The 18,126-nt window shown below is 53.9% G+C and overlaps 1 protein-coding gene across 1 annotated transcript; it reads right to left on the bottom strand.

The window, feature by feature from the left end:
• Positions 1 to 321: 321 nt before the first annotated feature.
• Positions 322 to 17,176, bottom strand: GPR179 (G protein-coupled receptor 179). Its single transcript, XM_036269116.1, has 11 exons — positions 16,259 to 17,176; positions 14,805 to 14,913; positions 13,089 to 13,176; positions 12,445 to 12,677; positions 11,536 to 11,604; positions 10,792 to 10,901; positions 10,249 to 10,487; positions 9,919 to 10,057; positions 9,213 to 9,318; positions 8,563 to 8,709; positions 322 to 7,202 (listed from the first exon to the last, which is right to left on the bottom strand). The coding sequence occupies exons 1-11, from the start codon at positions 17,050 to 17,052 to the stop codon at positions 2,157 to 2,159; spliced, it is 7,080 nt and encodes a 2,359-aa protein (XP_036125009.1). The 5' UTR covers positions 17,053 to 17,176; the 3' UTR covers positions 322 to 2,156.
• Positions 17,177 to 18,126: the final 950 nt, after the last annotated feature.

Genomic DNA, 18,126 nt, shown 5'->3' on the forward strand with positions numbered 1-18,126 from the left:
CTAAGCAATAGCTGCCACCAGGGAGTCAGGATAAGTGCAATTTTTATTTCCCCTTGGGATCAAATCCAGCTGAGCGAATGGCCCAGATGTAAAGGATTGATTAGAAGGACCAGGCAGAGGCCATCTGCAGTGCCAGCCACAGAGCTGAAGTCCTGAAGGCTGCAGTGTTAATCTTGGGCTTTAGAGCAGGCATTGTTTTTCTTCCTGTTCTTGTTTAAAAACATTGAAAAAAGAAAATCACCATAATGAATACATCTAGAACCAACTGCTCCCCCAAAAAGTATTCTTTATTCCCCCCCCCGCCCCCCCTCCCCCCCGTGGTTTATTTCTCAACATTTTTGTTCCCAGCTAGACCAGACCCAATGGGATTGTTCTGAGGTGTACAGTTAGCAAAATATGCATTGGCTCGGAAGCTGTGGGGTTAACCAGCCAGAGCCCAAAGCAAAACACACTTCAAATACTCTGAAAGGTGAGGGCAAGGGACCTAGTTACGTGAAGGGGCCTAGACATGGGAACAAGGGTATTTAGTCCCTAAAAATGGTTACTCCATTCTTTTTCCTCCTTTTTGGAAATGCAGTACTTGCTATTTTTATGTGAAATGCTTTAAGTGCCCAGAGTATTCACCTGCAGACTTATTTCTTCCCCATTGGGTATTTGGTCTTGTTTTGCCCTTCCTCCTCGCGAATGGCATCAATGTCAGTTTAATTCGCAGGTGGGCTTACTGCCATCTTTAGTGCCCCTGTCCAGTTCTGCCATGTTTAGTTTGTTTGTTTCCACCCCCACTCATGCCTGCCAATCCTGGGATTTCTTTAACCAATGTTTTTCTCTTTCTTCATTTCCCTCTGGTAGTATCATCTAATTCCAGCACGGTTATCTAGGATTGCTTAAGTAAGGGTAGCCTGAACTGACTTGAGAGAATAGAGCCGAGCTAAGAACAAGAGAGAGCTCCCTAAGAAAGAAGGCTTTGTATTTACATGATGCCCTGGCCCCATCCCTCAGGCCTCTAACCTGCCACATGGCACTCCTCTTTCTGCGGGCGGTTATAGTGCTGGCTGTTAACAGGACCTCCTTTCTTTCTCAGGCTTCTCAGCGAGGAGCTTGATGTAGGCCTCTTGTTACTGAGTAAGTGATTTGGAGTGGTTCTCCCATCAGAACCAGAGATCCCCCCTGGCTCTGGTTGCATTGACAACAGAGAGGGGTCCCTTTGATGACAGCACTGAAAGGCTAGGAGGGGGAGAATGAGCCAGTGAGATGAACTCTGGAGAGTGGCAAAAGATAGGGCAGGAAAAGGGGGAGGCCATCTGAAAAAGCTAGCAAGAGGCATACTAAAACTTGGAGACAGGGCATCTGGAAGGGAGAACTTGACCTTGGCCAGTGTGGGGAGGACCTGGAGCCATTGCCTTTCCTTCTCTGCTCTGATACTGCTTTGGGTGCCACATGATATGGATTTAAGAGTGCATGATTGGCCCTGCTTCAGTAGTCAGCAGGGCAGGTCTGAGGATCAATTAAGCAGAAACTGGAGATCCAAAGTCAAAATGACAAGGCATTTCAGGCACCTTTTTTTTTAGCCATTTAGGTTTTCCTCTTATTTATCTTTCAACTTGAATTAAGTGGCTTCTTAAGCTTCTTATGGTGACCTGTTTAGCCTTCCGTGACCCTCAGTCCCTATGTAGGTAGTGTCTTGTGTGGTTTAGTTTCTTCTCAAAAAAAAATAAAAAATAAAAAATAAACAGGGAGGGGGGTTCCTTTGTAGACTTCAGAGAAGAATAGGGTCTCTCCATGAGCAAATGTGGGCCAGCACTGCTGACTTCCTTTCATCCCTAACATTGGCTTTTCAAGTGAGTATTAACACAGATGGCTTGTGTGGAGTACTCTAGCTGGATAGGAGGATTTGTTAGAAGCAGAGGGTCTGGCCTTTGTTCCCTACGCAGGAAGACTTGGAAGTAAGGAGAGAGTGCAATTTTCTGTTGGGGTTTGAGCTGCACCCTTCGTGTACAATTTGTGTTTGAGTAAATTAATGTCTGGCCTTCCTGGAGAGGGGTGGTCAAGTGTTTTTGTTTCAGCTGTTTGGGAACACCTAGGACTCGGAATGGACCTTGGCTCCTGCAAACCAGCCACCCAACGCTTGACCTCACCCTAGTTTAAATTGGGAATTGTTACTCCCAGTCCCAAGGATAGACAGTTGGAGGGGCAAGTTCTTCATGTGGAGCTTTGGAAGCCACTTCTTGGTCTTCAGTTAGGGAAGAAGAATTCTGAGCCTCAGCTTCTTGGAGACTTGGCCCTGGGGCTAAGCTGGTCCTTGGCTCAAGTCCTGAAGGTCCTTGGAATTCTCTGACACCTTCCAGAGTAAAAGAACTGTCTGGCTTGCTCACCTTGGGGCGGGAGCATTTGCTTTCTGGAAGGAAGCCACCCAGAGGTCTCTGGACCAAAAGGCATGGTGGGTTCTCAGGAACTCCGGGGGAAAATATTTCTGTCTGAGTTGCTCTTAAAGCCAGGAGGCCAGATTCTTCAGATGGGGCTCCAGTTCCCTCCCAAGGCCAGATGTCTGCCATGGTAAGCTTTATTTTATTTCCTTCTGGATCTGTGACTTCCCATCGGCACAGCTCTGCCATCCTGCTCCCCACACCACTTGCTCCGTGGGGACTGACTTTGGCTTCATCAGTGTCCAGAGCATCTGGCTGGGGGAAGAGTCCTCCCGAACTCATGTCTTCCCAGGGGCAGACTGTCTCCTGCTCTCTGCTGCCTTTTGCTGCTTTTGTAAAGGGTTCTTCGGTCTCTGCAGACCTTGCCTTTTGAAGGAACAGCTCTCCTTGTCCTTGGAGTTCTCTGTCCACCTCCTGTTCTGGGCCCCCGTCCTCTGCTGCTGCTTTACTCATCTTCCAAGGGCAGATTTCTGCTCTCTTGCCAGAGGGAGCCTCTATTGCTTCCCACGGACACACTTCTGCTCTCCTGGTCTTCACACTGCTTGCTCCCTCAGAAGTGTCTTTGCTTCTGTGAGAAACTTGTGGGGCTGGGTGTGGAGACAGACCTCCACTATCTTGACTCTCCCAGGGACACACAGCCTCCTGCTTCCCACATGCCCTCTCTGGCTTTTTCTGAACTGCCCCAACTTTGGGCTCGGGTGTTTCTGGGGCTTTCCCCTCCTCTTCTTGAGGTTTCCCCTTTCCATTCTGCATTGACACTCCTTCAGGGATTCTTTCAGTCACTTCCCAGGGACAGACCTCCGCTTTGGTGCTGCTGTGAGGCTGGTGAGCATCTGGGGCAGGAGCATCCCATGGGCACACTTCAGCACGCTTGCCCCCAGTGCTGACCAGTGTCTGAGAGCCAGCTTTCGGCTGGTCAGGGCACTGACTTCCGGGATGGGAGGAGGAGATTGCTGGGGCCATGCTTTCCCATGGGCAGATAGACTGTAGTTCATTGTTTGCTCTTTCCCCATCTTCAGTACTGACTTCTGCTTTGGAAGACGGAGCTTTTTCTTGGGTTATGTGTTCTTGGAGGGAACCCATTGTGGGGTCTTTTATCAGGTCCCCTCTCTCTCCTACCTCATCATGGACTTCCAAGGAATGCCTCTCTGCCACTTTGCTACTCATGCTGCTGGATGAGTCTGCGACCTCAGGGGCCTGAGCAGAGGGTTCTCTCAAGTCCTTCTCCCAAGGACAAATAGCTTCCTGCTCTTGATTCAGTTGTGTCTCCCCTTTTGATATGTCTTCTTCCAGGGAGGTGAGTCTACCCCTTTCTGGAGTTTTCTCCCTCTGCCCTGCTGAATCACTCCCCATCTCTTGTTCCAGTCCCTTCCCAGTAGCTCCTTCATTCACCTCCCAGAGACAGATACTGACTTTTTCACTGGTAGATGCTTCTTCCACTTCCCAGGGACATACCTCGGCTGGCCTGCACCCCACATGTTCCAGTTCCTGGAATCCGCCTTTTTGTCTGTCAATATCCACAGTGTCTGAATGCTGAGAGGAGCCCCCTGGATCCACGCTCTCCCAGGGACAGGCTACTTCCTGCTCCCGGGTTGGCCTCTCTGGCTTCTTCGGAGCAGTAACAGCTATCTTGCTGGGTCCAGGATCTGCAGAACCCTTTCCTGTAATGTTTGGCAATTTCCTAATGGCTTCAACTCCCAAAGCTCGTTCCTCCCCTGCTCCAGCACTCACCTCCCAGGGACAGATCTCTGCCTTCTCAGCAGACAGGGTGTTCTCCACATCCCATGGACAGATTGCAGAAGCTTTGCTTCTATCTGTGTCTTGACCTGGTTGTAGGGGGAAGCTGTCAGGTTCCACACTCTCCCAAGGACAGACTGCTCCCTGCTTTTGGAGCTGTCCTTCAGGCTTCGCCCAAGCTGTGACATCTTTGATTCCTGATGTTTCAGGCATTTTTTCCTTGTTCTTTTGAGATTCTCCTCCTTTGGGTACCTGTCCTGATGTCCAGTCCTCTGTTCTTTCATTTACCTCCCAGGGACAGATTTCTGCCTTGGTAGGTGTTACTGCCTTTACCTCTGGCCTGAGGTCTTCCTGTGGACATACCTGCATGGCTCTGCTTCCTCCGTTGCCGAGGAGTTGGCCACCAGCTCTGGATGAGGAACTGTCCAGACCAGGGCTGGAGTGCCCAGGGGCTGTGCTCTCCCAGGGACACACTGACTCCTGCTGTGGACTAGTTGTCTGCACCGCTTTCCCAGTTTGTTCCCCAGTCTCTCCAACGAGCCCTTTCCTGGAGGCTTGACCCTCTTCTTGGACAGATTCTCCACCTGTCCGCTGATGTAGCATGTCCTTCCCCACTACCTCATCACCCAGCTCCCAGGGACAAATCTCTGCTTTCCTGATTGCAGGAGCCTCCCCTGCCTCCCATGGACACACCTCTGCAATGCTCCCGGAGCACTTGGGGGTTCCTGGGATCTCAGTAGAGATTGCTAAGGGGCCACGGAAATCAGTCCTCTCCCATGAACAAAGAGACTTCATGTCTTTGCCCGGTTTCTGTTCCTTCCAGAAGGTTGCTTTCTTGGGGGTTTGCTGCTTTTCTTGGGGGAGCTTCTTCACTCCCTCCTGGGATGGTTTCTCATTCTCTCCTCTTTCACTTGCCTCCCAGGGACGGAGCTCTGCCCTGGAGATGTTAGACATACAAGCTTCTGGGCCTGTGACTTCCTGCCAACACTTCACCTCTCTAGCGTCCGTCCTGGCCCCTGCCTCAGACCTGCCCTTGGTTCTCTCAGAGTCCTGAGGGGACAGATCCCTGGGATTGGCATTCTCCCAGGGACACACTGCCTCCTGCCCCCTGACCAGCCTCTCTGGCTTTTTCCGAGCAAAGGCAGCCACATCTTTGGGCTCTGATTCTTCTGGGGCTTTCCCCCTCTCTTCTTGGGAGTCATCTAGATCTTGTCTTAATTCTCCCCTCGTAGGGCCTCCTTCACTCACCTCCCAGGGGCAGATTTCAGCCTTGTTGCTGTCAGGCAGATAGGTTTCTGACTCAGTGACTTCCCAGGGGCATACCTCTGCCACCCTGCAGTCAGCACTGCCCTGGTGTGGGAGGCCAGCTTTGAGCAGTTCCTGCCTCCCTGCAGGGGCTTCTTTTGCTTGCTCAGTGTTTTCGTCCCCAACTGTGCCCTGCCTGACTTGCCTCAGTGTGGCAGGCTCTGTTCTACCTGCTCTCTCCACGTTCTTCTCCCCTTGACCCTGAGATGTCCTCTTGCCCCTGTCTTCTTCCCTGCTGCCCTCCTGGTGACAGACAAGGAGCAGTCTGCTGGTGTGTGCATTCTGTTGGTTCTGAAGGGACTCCTCGTCTTCGCAGGGGGCGAGGGCGGCCTGCTTACTCACCACCTTGCGCCCGCCTAGCCTGGGGGACCTGGGGCACGCCCCCACCCCCTCTCCTGAAGCTTGGCCCTTTTCCTTCTCAGTACTCTCTTCCCCACTCTCCTTGTCTCTGTGTGTGCTCCGAGAACGGGTCAAAGCTTTGATAGCCAGTCCCAGGCTGCGCACAGAACCCTGCTGAGCAGGGGTCTTGAGGCTGTGGGATTTAGAGAAGATCTTGGGCCTGTCCTCATCTACATCATCAGCTTCCCCTCGGAGACGTCTGTCCTCCGTGTCTACCCCGTTCTCCCCAGCGCCCTTTCTCTCTACTGCAACGGAGAGGGCCCTCCAGAACCTGGCCCGAGCTGGGGCCGGGGAGTGGTTGCCTAGCTCAGGCCCTGAGGGGCCTTCTTGAGCCACATCTTCTTTCTTGATGGGCAGTTCTGCATTCTCCCAGGGGCAGATGAAGGTGAGTAAGCTGGGGCTTTGGGGGGATATTGGGACTGGTGCTAGGGCAGGGACAGGGGCCAGAACCTGGGCTGGACCTGGTATCAAAGCTGGAGCCAAGGTGGAAGTGGGAGACAGCATCCTTGGCTCTCCCAGGCAGGCCCCAGACAGGGCCATAATGGGTGTGGAGATCTGGTGCTGGATGGGTGGGTGAGGCAGCCTTCTCCCAGCCTCCTCCGGAAGCTTCCCAGAGGCATAGGAGCTGTCCATGCTGCCGCTGCTCTTGGCAGGGGAGGGTGGGGCTGACAGAGGGGTCCCTTGAGCTCTCAGCAGCCTCCTGGCTGATAGCCTCCGAACTGGGCTTGCCAAGGCCACCTCTGCCTTCTTTCTCTCCTCTTGCTCCTTTGCCTGCCGATAGGTCTCCTCCAGATAGGCCTGGCTGGCCACCAGCAGGGCCTGTTCCCTGGAGCCAGCCATGACGCTGAGTGACTTCTGCAGAGAGGCGGGCCGGGCCCTGGGGAGCCTCTCTCCCACGGTCAGGTTGTGGGCACTGGCTGACCTAAAGCCCAGGGCAAGGGTCCCCTCCACTGACTCCCGGCTCTCTGCCCGTGAGGCCCTCTTGGCCAGCTTCCTCCTCGGCAGTGAGTCCAGGGGATGGGAGTCCTTCTCCCTGCAGTGGTTGTGGTTGTACGTGCTGCAGGACTTGCGCAGGGCCTGTGGCCCCTCAGGTTCCTGGAGGCTGGAGCTGAGGAGCCTGCGGCGGGAGGAGCTGGGCAGGCTGCTGCGGCCTGGGGAACCCGAGTCCCGGGAGTGCTGGCGGGCCAGGGCCTCGGGGAACTCAGCCAGGTACCTCATGAAGGAGCGGCCCAGGCCCTGCCGTGAGGTGCCCCGCTTCCTGGGAAGGTGGGGGTTGTTAGCAGCCATTTCCTTGGTCTTGTGGACCTCTAGCTGGGCATAGAGCTTCTTCAACTCGTCCTGGGGGAAGGGAGGAGCAAGGAGAGCAGGGCTGACATGGGACAAATGGGCGTGTCTCTCCATCCCCTGGCTGGACTGTTATCCCCCTCAGCCTTTACTTAGACCATTCTCTGGGGGAATCTCTTTCCCACCAAGCTGTGTCCCTTCCTTGCTTTTAAACCTCTCAGTTCACTGCTCCATTCCTGCAAGGCCAGCACCAGCCTGGTTCCCAGCTGGACTTACTCAGCTCTGAGGACACAGCATGTACTCACTTCCCTGGGGCACTGTGGTCTGGTGGGCAATCACCAGCTTGGGGACAGGAAATCTGAGTTTAAAGCTGCTGACCCATCATGTGTCTTGAGGTTATTATCTTGACCTCTCTGAGTCTCTGCTTCTATAAAATAACAGAAACTGGCTGCCTAGTGTTAGCTTCGTTAAAAGAAATTTATATGAGATCCATGGGACTAATGAGCACGAAAAGTGCCATGTTCAGGTGTAAATGATACAATGAGCTTTGGAAGTCTTATACTTTGGATTTCTCCCCAGAGCCAGCAGAGGGAGAGTAGACTGGTTGCTGCTCCGTGAAGTGGAGGACGGGGGTGGCGGGGCTGTGGCAGTGGCCTCCACACTCTCCAGGTTCCCTGCTGGATTGGGCCTCAGTTAAGCCTATACGCAGGGGGCAGCAGGCAGAGCTCAGAGAGTGTGGAGGACACCAGGGGGAATGAGAGGCAGAGGTCGCTGGGACAAGGAGGGCACTGGGAGAGGTAAACAAGTTCGGTGTAGAGGTGAGCCCCAGGGGAAGTGGAGGGGATGGACCAAATGGCTTCCTGAGATTTCCCTTCACTGTAGGTTTCATAAAACTGGGCTGCGACTGCCAAGTTTCCTTATTGCCTCCCCACTGAGCCCCTCATTAGGGTTCCTGGACTATGATGATCTCCCTGAGCAGTAAAATGAGAGTATGGGTGCTCTCGTGATGTAAGACTCCGGAAGAACTTCCTTTCTCTAAGACAGCCAGGTCTAGGGAAAGGGGATCCTGGTGTGGAAACCCTTGTGGCCCCTCACTGCTTGAACTGCCCAGCCCCAACTGACACTAGAGTCACCAACTGCCCCAGTGTGCTGGAGACTCAGGGCTTAGTCTGCCCCTGTGAAGGGAGTGGGGGCACGGAGGAGGCGAGCGCTACTCGGCCCTGACTCGACCTTACCAAGTGCCCTATGGCTCTGGGGTATGAAACTTTTGGGGTCTTTTCAAGTATGTTAGGGCAATAGAAGAGAAGGGAGGGAAGCAAGTCCTAGAGAGAGGGAAAGCTAGGGGCAGGGCAGCAGGGCCCCTGCCCAGTCCCTGAGAGCTAGCACCAAAGGAGGCGGAGAGGGCGGCACATACCCGAATGTCTCCCGGGTCCAGGCTGTGCTCGCTCCAAGCTGAGGCAGTGCTGCTGTTGAGGTAGGAGCTTGAGCGCTGCAGGTCCAGCTCATCCTCGTACACTTCATCCACCATCTCCTCTCGGGGAGGAGCCCCCGGCTTCCAGAACTGGCCAGGAAAATGGGCGTGATTGGGGAAAAGACTCACCTTGGGTCTCCCTGTTCACTCCTCCAGCTGCCCCATGGAATAAGGCTACTTTGTGAATCTTTACTCCCTCTCTGATTTGGGATTCTGGGTTCCGAAGACTTTTGCTCCCTCTCCTCCTCCCTGGTCTTCTGTAGCTAGAGACCAGGGGTTCTCAAGCTCCTGCCCCTGCAACTCCTACCCATGTCCTCAGCTCTCCAACTCTCTCTCTGTAACTGCTTCCGAGTTGATTTTCAGAGTCTGCCAACCTTAAAGCTTTGTTACAAAGACCCCTCCAGTCCCACCTCTTATTTCTCCTGCCCCAGTGGGCTTCTTGCTTAGGGCCCCTGTTGCTCAGAACCCACATGTCCACAGGGTACCATCCTCACCCTGACCTGAAGAGGGCGCTGCCGCTGCTGCAGTTCCACAGTGCCCTGACAAGGAGACTAGGGGGCCGGCTTTATATCCAGACCCGGGGAAGACCTCACCTTAGGGATGAAGATCAGAGCCAGGGTGGTGGTGACTGTGCTGTGGGTGTGGAAGAAGAAGAGGAGGAGGGTCCAGTCGGGGTGCAGGGAGGCAACCAGCACAAACCTGAGAGTGGGATGGGAGGGGGGTGCTTATTCGTGGGTAGGAGTGGCCTCTTCCCCTCACCAGTCTCACTTGTCCCAGCCCCAGCCCTGATCACATGGAGATGTTGGTGGGTGAGGAGGGCCCTCTTCCCTCTTCTTGCCCTTTTTGGGGTGTGGGTCCTACCTCAAGGCTCACATTAACGCCCGCCTCTGAGAGGCCCTCCCATACTGCTCCAGCTCGCCTTCTCTGGCTGCCTGTAGCACAGACATGTGCCCTACACTGTCCTGTGGACCATCCTGTGGATGGATTCTGCCTCCACCACAGGGCCAGGTCCTTAGGTACACACAGCTGGCATACTGCTGGGACAACTGAGGCGTGAGAAGGCAGAGAGAGCTGAGCAAGTGTGGGAGGACACTTCCTCTTCTTGGGTGTTGGGTGAGACATGGGGTGCAAGAAGGATATCTGTGGGGTAGGGAGAGAGCTACAGGTGGGGGTCCTTCCTCACTTGCTGAGGCATAGCAGTGTTGTAAGGATGCCCATGGAAGGGGGTACCCTCATCTGGGAGAAGTGAGGAGTAGTGTTGGGTGAGGAAGAGTCGTGGGTAGGTGGGCCCATCCTCACCTGGCTGCGTGGAAGGCAGTAGAGAGCAGCAGCTCGTTGTGCAGGGCAATGCCCATGTAGCGTGGCTCGTGGAAGGCTGAGGGCACAGCCCGGGTGGCGTAGCAGAGGAAGCTGCCCCAGCACAGGAGCAGCATCTCGGCTGTGGGGAAGCAGTGAGGGACAGAGCAGCAGGCCACCTCCGCAGCCAGGCCACCCCTTTCTCTGTAGGGCTTGCTAGGGGGAACCTGGGCCAGGGGTCAGGGTACAAGGCAGGAGGAGCAGGACCAGAGGACCCATGGAAGCGATGAGCCAGGGGCCAGAGTGAGACTAGGCTTGACTAAAGCAACTCACCCACAAACATGACGTAGTCCCAGCGGTCGTGGTGGCAGAGGTAGAAGTGGCGGCCCATGGGAGTGTGGCCTCGGGTCACCAGGGGAGTGTGCAGGATGCCTCGATCCAGGACCCTCACTGTCCACACAGCCAGGAAGCCCAGTACTAGTAGCAGGAGCAGCCCCAGACGCCGAAGCAGGTGCCCGCTGCTTAGATGGGGGCCCCTCTGGGCCGTTCGAGATAGGAACAGCTGCAGCACTCTATAGGGGTATGTATACATGGTGGGTGGGCACAGGGGGAGGACCAAGGAAAGGGGGACAGGATTCTGTTCTCTGACCATTGCTCCCCTCCCCTCCACATATATGTTTTCCTATCCCTTTCATGGTTTGCTACCTCCTTACCCCCAGAAAAGTTATGTGGAGGGGAGGGCTATAGTGATGGAGGCAGGCCTTGGGGACACGGCAGTGGAGCTGGTAAGGATCTGACTGAAGAACTCCATTCCATCAATGAGCTGGGGTGGCCAGAAGTGAGCAGCACGAGAGCAAGGTCTGCTCCCGCCCCTACCTGTAAAGCTTGAGTATAATGGTGCCATAGACAATGGCAAAGCCCAGCAGCCGGACCCAGCGGAGAGCAATGCAGCGGAATATGCTGGGCTTGAAGTACAGGATGAAGACCTGGTGAGGAGGGGGCAAAAATGGCTGCTTTCCACTGCATTCCTACTATGTGCCAGGTCTATGCTAAACACATTATTGATCCTTCTGACAGCCTTGCAATAAAAGCATCATCACCTCCATTCTGTATAGGAAAAGCTTAAGAATCAGAGAGGGGCCCTGGCCAGTGTGGATCAGTTGCTTGGGTGTCATCACATGCACTGAAAGGTTGCTGGTTCAATTCCTCATCAGGGCATATGCCCGGGTTGTGGGTTCTATACTGGTATGGGGGTGTTGCAAGAGGCAGCCGATCGATGTTACAGTCTCACATCAATATTTCTATCTCTCCCTTTCTCTCTCTCTGAGCCCAGGTCCTCTTAAAAATTATTAAAATTTTTATTAAAAAAAATAAAAGAATCAGGTTAGGTAACTTGTCCTAAGTCACACAGTGGGTCATACAGCTGTTTTAAGCCTGGACTGTTTGCTTCCAGAACTCACTAGGCCAGCCTGCCATTTGTCAATCTGAGTAGGGGGATTTGAGGTCTCTGAATCCCCTCAAGAGGGCGGAGAAGAGGAAGCATCCTGGGGTTTGGAGAGTACCATGTTGGGACCGTGGGGACTCTGGGAGATGGAGGTCAGCCTCTGGCCACAAACTCACAGGGAAGTAAAGCAGCAGGGATCCAAAAAGGATGGTTTCCAGCAGGACAACTCCAGATGCCCGGATCCTCTGTGAACCCAGGAACAAGAGAGCGGAGTAAGCAGGGCAGTGGGAGGACAGAGACTGGATGATGGCATGGGAGGATCTCAGGCCTATTTTAGGGGTCACTCAGTGAACCTGGGCTAAGACTTTACCCCATAACATCAGCACCACACTCCATCCACAGCCATGCTCCTACTCCCACCACAGGCTCTTAGTTCCCCTGGCACTAAACCTGGCTAAGGCCCAGGTTTCCGTCCCCACCCGACTAGCCCTATTCTCCTAACCCCAGCCTGGACCTTGCTGCAGACCTGGGCTCAGAGGCTGCTGGAACTAGAAGATACCTCATGCATTCCTCCAAGCTTTGGTTCAGACTGCTCCCTTGTCTCGATATTCCCTCCTCTGCCCAGTAACCATCTGGTGGACCTTCAAGCCTGGCTCAAATGTCACATGCTCCAGAAAGTCTTCCCCATGCCAGCTCAGGCAGGACAACTGGGTCCTTTCTCTGCGCTGCCACAGAAACCAACACGTAACTCCATCCTCACCTGTCTTGCTGTGCTGTCATTTGATTTACATGTCTTCTTCCTCCATTCACCTGGGAGCTAGCTCCACAAGGGTCCAGATCACTTCCTCCAGTACCTATGCACTATTTTGAACCAAGTCCAATGCCTTTATTTTACAGGTGAGGAAACAGATCTAAGCGGTGAGGTCACTTGGCCTAATGTCATATAGTATGTTAGATTAAGAATCAAAACCAGAACCCATTTCTGCCAAGTTATAGTATTAGGTAATATAAGGTCTTCAGTTGATGCTAGGAACCAAAGATGGGTTGGACATGAGCGCAAAGGAGAGATGTGGAGCCTTGCTTACTTTGCTCTGGCGGCAGCGGTAGGAGACCAGCATGCTCAGGAAGACAGCCAACATGCAGCAGGCCTGGCAGGCCAACACTGCTACCCGCAGCACCAGGGCTTCCTCCACCAGGCATGGTGTGGCATCCATGCAGCTGGTACACCCCTCAGCACATGGCTGGCACCGAAGCAGCCTCCCAGAGCCATCTTGTGGGGACCCAAATTGCCCAGTAGCTTGGGTGGCACTCTCTAACCCTATAAAAAACAAGACGGGTGCAGGGAGAGGGGCATGGCTGGGGCATTCTGAGATCCTAGCCTTCTCTCCCAATGGTCACCACAGCCCTCCCCCTGCCCTCCTATGGTGGCCTCTGGGATAGGATCAGGAGGGCCAGAATGAGGAAGTGGGTACTCCCAAGGGAGGGCAGGGTAACAAGAAGAGGTGATGCCAAGCCAGGGCTCATTTCCAGGTCAAATTGCAATGGATTGGCATGTTATGGGCTCATCCTCAAACGAGATCCTGCCTGCCTCTTCTGCTTCTCTTGACCTTCTGCTCTTGCCCCACAAGTTTCCTCCCAGTGTCTCACCCCAGCCTGCCTTCCCCAGATACCCACCTCCAACCAGCCCAGCCTATAAAACACCTGCCTGGCCCTCACCACAGTTACATACCCCAGGGGCGGCTTGTCCCGTAGAAGCCAGGTAGGCAGTGGCAGAGGTAGCGGCCAAGGACAAAACCCTGACTCTCCAGAGGGATGCACTGTGGGAACAATAGAAAAATGATAGATATTTGTATGGGGCTTTTCCTCCTGGGAAGAGATGGAGGGTCCATCTATGTTCCTGTCCATCGTACCTGGGTCCACACTAGGGCATCTCATCAGAAGCCCTCCCTAGTCCTAGGGAAGCCTTCTCTCTATGGAAACCCTATTCTACCCCCCACCCACTGCCTCTCTTCTCCAAGAGACACCTAAGCAAAGAATATGGAGCAACATGACCCTTTTATTCAGATCAGCAGTAATAGGAGCCTCACAGGTGCCGTTTCCCAGTGCTCAGCTTTTGCTAGAGCAGGTACTGCAGGAGGTAGAAGTAAAAAGAACTCTGAGCCCAACTACACCTGTGTGCCTACATCCTGCTTCAATGGGTCCCATCAGCCTCCCTCTTGGGCACACAGGTGGATTGAAAAGGCTCCCACAGAAGAGTGGCTTCCTCTGTGAGTGGCCATCTGGCTTCAGCACAGGACCGCTTTCCCCAGCCCTAATGCCAGGCTGATGAGATGCGAAGGCCAGCTCTTTATTCCACCTCCGCCCATTAATATTTACCCAGCAGGGGACAGAGCAGACCTCAGAGCCAGGTGAGGAAGCCAGATGATCTGGATGAAGCCAGATCTGCCGTAGGGGTTGGCTAGGAACAGACAGCATTTAGCAGAGGAAAGGGTGAATCCTTGGAGATTCTGCATCCAGCTTGAATTCACCAAGAAGGTTAGAGTGTTGGCTCTGAAATCATGGCCCAGCTTCCCTCTTGCCTGGATCACTGGAACATGCTTTGCTCTGCCACAGTCTGCACAGACAATAGCCTGACCAGAGATGTGAATGTGGCCAGGTTTTAAAATGCACTGGGTGATGGGATCCCTTCTCTGTCCCTGGACTCATAGCTTCAAACACATGTGTCCCGAGGAGAAGCAGATGCCCAAACTGGCCCCACCTCCCTGCAGGCTGCAGGGCTCGCCTTGGCTTCAGTTCAGCTCAGGAACAAGCATTCAGCCAGTGTAACTGTAGAGCAGATTAGTACACTGGCCTCCTGGTTCTCCAGTGCTGGGCTTGCAGGATTAACAGCCATTGTTTTCCATTATCCAGATTCTTCTGCATCCATGGCTTTGATTCTGCTGTCATCTGGCCTGGGTTCCATCACTTCTACCCGTCCCAGAGCTCTCCAAGCTCCTGCTTTGGTTCGAGTCCTCCCACACCCCAACAAGCAATTCCACTTATTTCAACAAACTCTAGCTGAGCATCCTCTGTGGGTCAGAAGGAGCCTGGAACTCTGTTGACATGAGATGACAAAGTGGTCCAGGATAAGGGAAGGGGATGATTAATAGAGGCTCAAGAGATGGTCCTGGAAAGGGATCCTGGAGCACCCAGTATCAGAAGGGAAAGCAGACAGAGGAACATGAGATTTCAAAGAAATGAGGGTGGTTGTCTTTGGTAAAGGGTGGGGTTAGGCTGTAGGTGTCCCCACTTTTAAAAAGCCTAGGAACTAATTTTTAGGAACCCCCCTAATGCCCCAAGAAGCTGGTCTGCCTTTGTCAGGTGCTCCTGGGAGCTGGGTGGTGGCAGTGGTGGGAAAGGGAGAGGGCGGCAGGACCTAGTGCCCCCTCCCCCCACTTATCTTTACCTGTGTGCTGTTGAGATCACACAGGTGCGTGTTAGAGTACCATCCTGGGCCGCTGGCACACTGATCGATGTCCACCATCTGAAGATCTATGTCCATCTGCACCTGCCCCCTAGGGCAGTGAATTGGCAATTAGGGGCACAGTGAAGGATGCCAAGGTGGACATGTGTCCTTGGGCCCCAGACTATGGGCAATGCAAGCTCTGCAAACGTTAGCACAGTGGCTGCAGTGTGTTGAGAGAGGGCACACATGCATTCCATTTCTCCAATGCTATTAACCTTCCCTGTCTTTGTAGGCAGCAATCCCTTTCCGCCAGGTCATCTCCCATCCCCCCATCCCTCAGCTTTGCAACATCCTAGCATTTCCTGGTTTCTGTCAATTGGTAGAGAGAGGAGGCATGCCAAGACATTTGGGAGCTGGGACTTTGATGATCTTTTTGAAGGGGATTTTCACACTTCCCCACTGCGTGTACACTCACACACATACACACACACTCACACACTCACACTTACATACAAACACACATGGAGCTCAACTATTACCTACCCCTCACTCTGCCCAAACCAGCAGGTCTAAATTCATTATAGCAAAGGAGATATGGAATGGAGGAGCCCAGAGTGAGAGCTGCTGGGCCCAAGGGCTCCCAGCCCCTGCTCTGGTTGAGTGGGAAAGGAGCTGGCAGGGAGCCAGGCTTCCTGCAGGCAGCAGGGGAACCCTGCTGGGGACAATGAAGGGGGACACATAGCTGGAAAAACAATGTTGATTGTTGAATGTCTTGAAGTACTGTGCCTATTGGTTGCCTCATTCCCACCAGGACTCCCAATCACCTCTTTACTCTGGTTGAGGGGGTCAGTTATTTGAGGGGTATCACAGACTCCTGGGTCAGGACAGGCAGGACAATGGAACCTACTTGATATAAGAATATAGCCATTGGGAGTGACCCTGAGTACCTGGCCAACTCCTGGCAGAAAGGGCAATGGTTTTAGCCCCCCACCCCCACGAAGAACTTTCCTTCTCTTGGAAAAGCCTCCTTTTACAGCTCTGGATTACTAGAAAGCAGCAGGTTTAGCTCCTGAAGTGCCCACCTGGGTCCTCTAAGATGCCTGGTACATGAATTGTTGTTTTCACACAAAGCCCTCTCACGCCTCTTATACCCACTACTCAGACCTGAGGGCCAAGATCTACCCAGGCTATACCCATACATCTCACATCTGTACATACACATATGTGTATACCTATGTGTAAATACATTAATTCATACACAGTACACAGTATGTACACTCATACCTGTATGTGTTAACCATAGTTACAGAATATCAGAGTCGACTGCAAATACACACATCTGTGTCCCCCAGACACACATGTGCATACCAAATGGCCCATGCCCAGCTGGCTGGACTTGGGCCCCCCTCCTCACAAACTCACGAATGCATCGAATCCTGCACAAACCCACTTACCTTATCTCTGGGCTAAGGTCTGGCTTGAGTCCATAGAAGGTGGCTGAAAGTGTGATAAGCCAGCCCGGACGAAGCTGGCCTTCCTGGCACTCCAGGAAGGGAGGAGACAGCCTCACATGCTGCATGTCCCCCAGATACCCATCTCCTCGTGGCCACTTGGGGCTTCCGAGGCTCCCTAGGTCATTGGTCAGCACCCGCTTCTGCAGGGCAGGAGTGTCCAGGGCCAGGGTTAGGCTCTCTTCCAGGTTCCTGTTCCCAGACAAGTCCTGAAGGATGGTCTCCTCCCCCATTCGGGTGGCCTGCAGGGCCAGCTGCAGATGGCTGGCCCCTGGTGGAGGGTTAAATGTCAGCAAAGCCCGGTATGCCTTTGGGTCCCCCTCAGCCACGCTGCGGACCAGGGCCTGGTACCACTCCACATCCTCCTCCACACTGGACTCGCGGATGTCGTTGGCTTGTAGGAGCATGTTGAGGAAGTTGGCGGCCTGGGCAAGGGTGCCCGCTGCCCTCCCTAGGATCGGGGGGAGCCCTGGACTGGCTCCTGCCTCCTGGGCTTCATAGCGCTTACTGCAATTAGCCCCCAACAGCTGTTGGGCATCTCCAGAGTAGAGAAAAGCCAGGGCTGCTTCAGCACCCTCTGGGAGCACCCACATGGGTACATACCCTGGCTTGACTTGGGAGGGCAGTGTGGGCAGAGAGCGGAGGGGCCGCAGACCCTCCAGAGCCCAGCAACAGAGGAAACAGCAGCTCAGCAGCCCCCACACAGGACCAGGCATGACCACTTTCCTGGTGCCCATCCTTGGGGCAGCTCTCAGGGACCCTGGGGTCCAGGCTGCCTGGGGGGTTTGGTGGCTCAGGACAGAGTGGCTGCAGTCGAGAACTGCCTGCCTTCCCGCCTCCTTTCCTTGCTTTCTGTTTCTCTCTCCCTCTTTCTCTCCACTGTGCTGTCTCGCTTGTTTTTTCTTCTTTTTAATGTCATCAGCTGGCTTCTGGATGTAGGCATGAGGGCTCTGCCTCCTCCTCTCTGTGTGGCCCCCATCGCAAACCCTCTTAATCCTGCACACCACCCTTCCCTCCCCCCTCTTATCCAATATCTAGGCTCCCTCCCCCTATTCTCCACCCTACATCTGTTCTAGAGAGAGATAGATGAGAGGGGAGAGGAAGGGACCAGTCATTCTCTCTTTCCCTCCCTCTCTTCCTGCCTCCCTCTGCCCTTTGCTCCATTAGGAGAGATGGGCAAATCCAGGATGGGGCGTCATAGCAACCGCAGATGAGCCCATGCTCCCCTCTCCACCCCTCTGCTCCACTCAGCCTTCTGGCAGCAATTGCGATGGGCATGATAAAGGGCCAAGCTGCATCTCCTGGCAATCTGCTCTGGTTGCTGTACCCCCTGACACTGTGCTGCTGAACTGGAATTTGAGATCGGGGATGGCGAGGGTGGGAAAGAGAGCTTCATGTGACCATGGATCGATCATTGTACAGACTGGCAGTTTGTGCACTCCCCACTCACACAGTGATCTGGTCTCACAGGCACATGCTGTCTCCTGGCTCCTTTCCTTTGCACTCTGCCCAACCTTTGATGCCCCAGATCACTGAGTGTATGTAGGAAGGGACAGGTGGATGTTGCTAAAAACTTCCCTTACTTTACAGGTGGCCTCTGCAAACAATTCTGCTTTGGAACCCAAAGTGGGAATGTAAGGGGTGGGAGGAAGAGAAGAGGCTAAAGGACAAGTCTCCGGCAGAATCCCTAGGATGTCAGAACTAGAAGTGCCTACAGCCCAGACTGTTCTCTAAGAGAGAAGAGAACTAAAACCAAAATTGAATGTCAGCAAAGTGACTTTCTCAAAACCACAAAGCCAATGAGTGGTTAC

The sequence above is a fragment of the Molossus molossus genome, unplaced genomic scaffold, assembly GCF_014108415.1.
Source record: "Molossus molossus isolate mMolMol1 unplaced genomic scaffold, mMolMol1.p scaffold_m16_p_19, whole genome shotgun sequence".
NCBI classification, from domain to species: domain Eukaryota; kingdom Metazoa; phylum Chordata; class Mammalia; order Chiroptera; family Molossidae; genus Molossus; species Molossus molossus.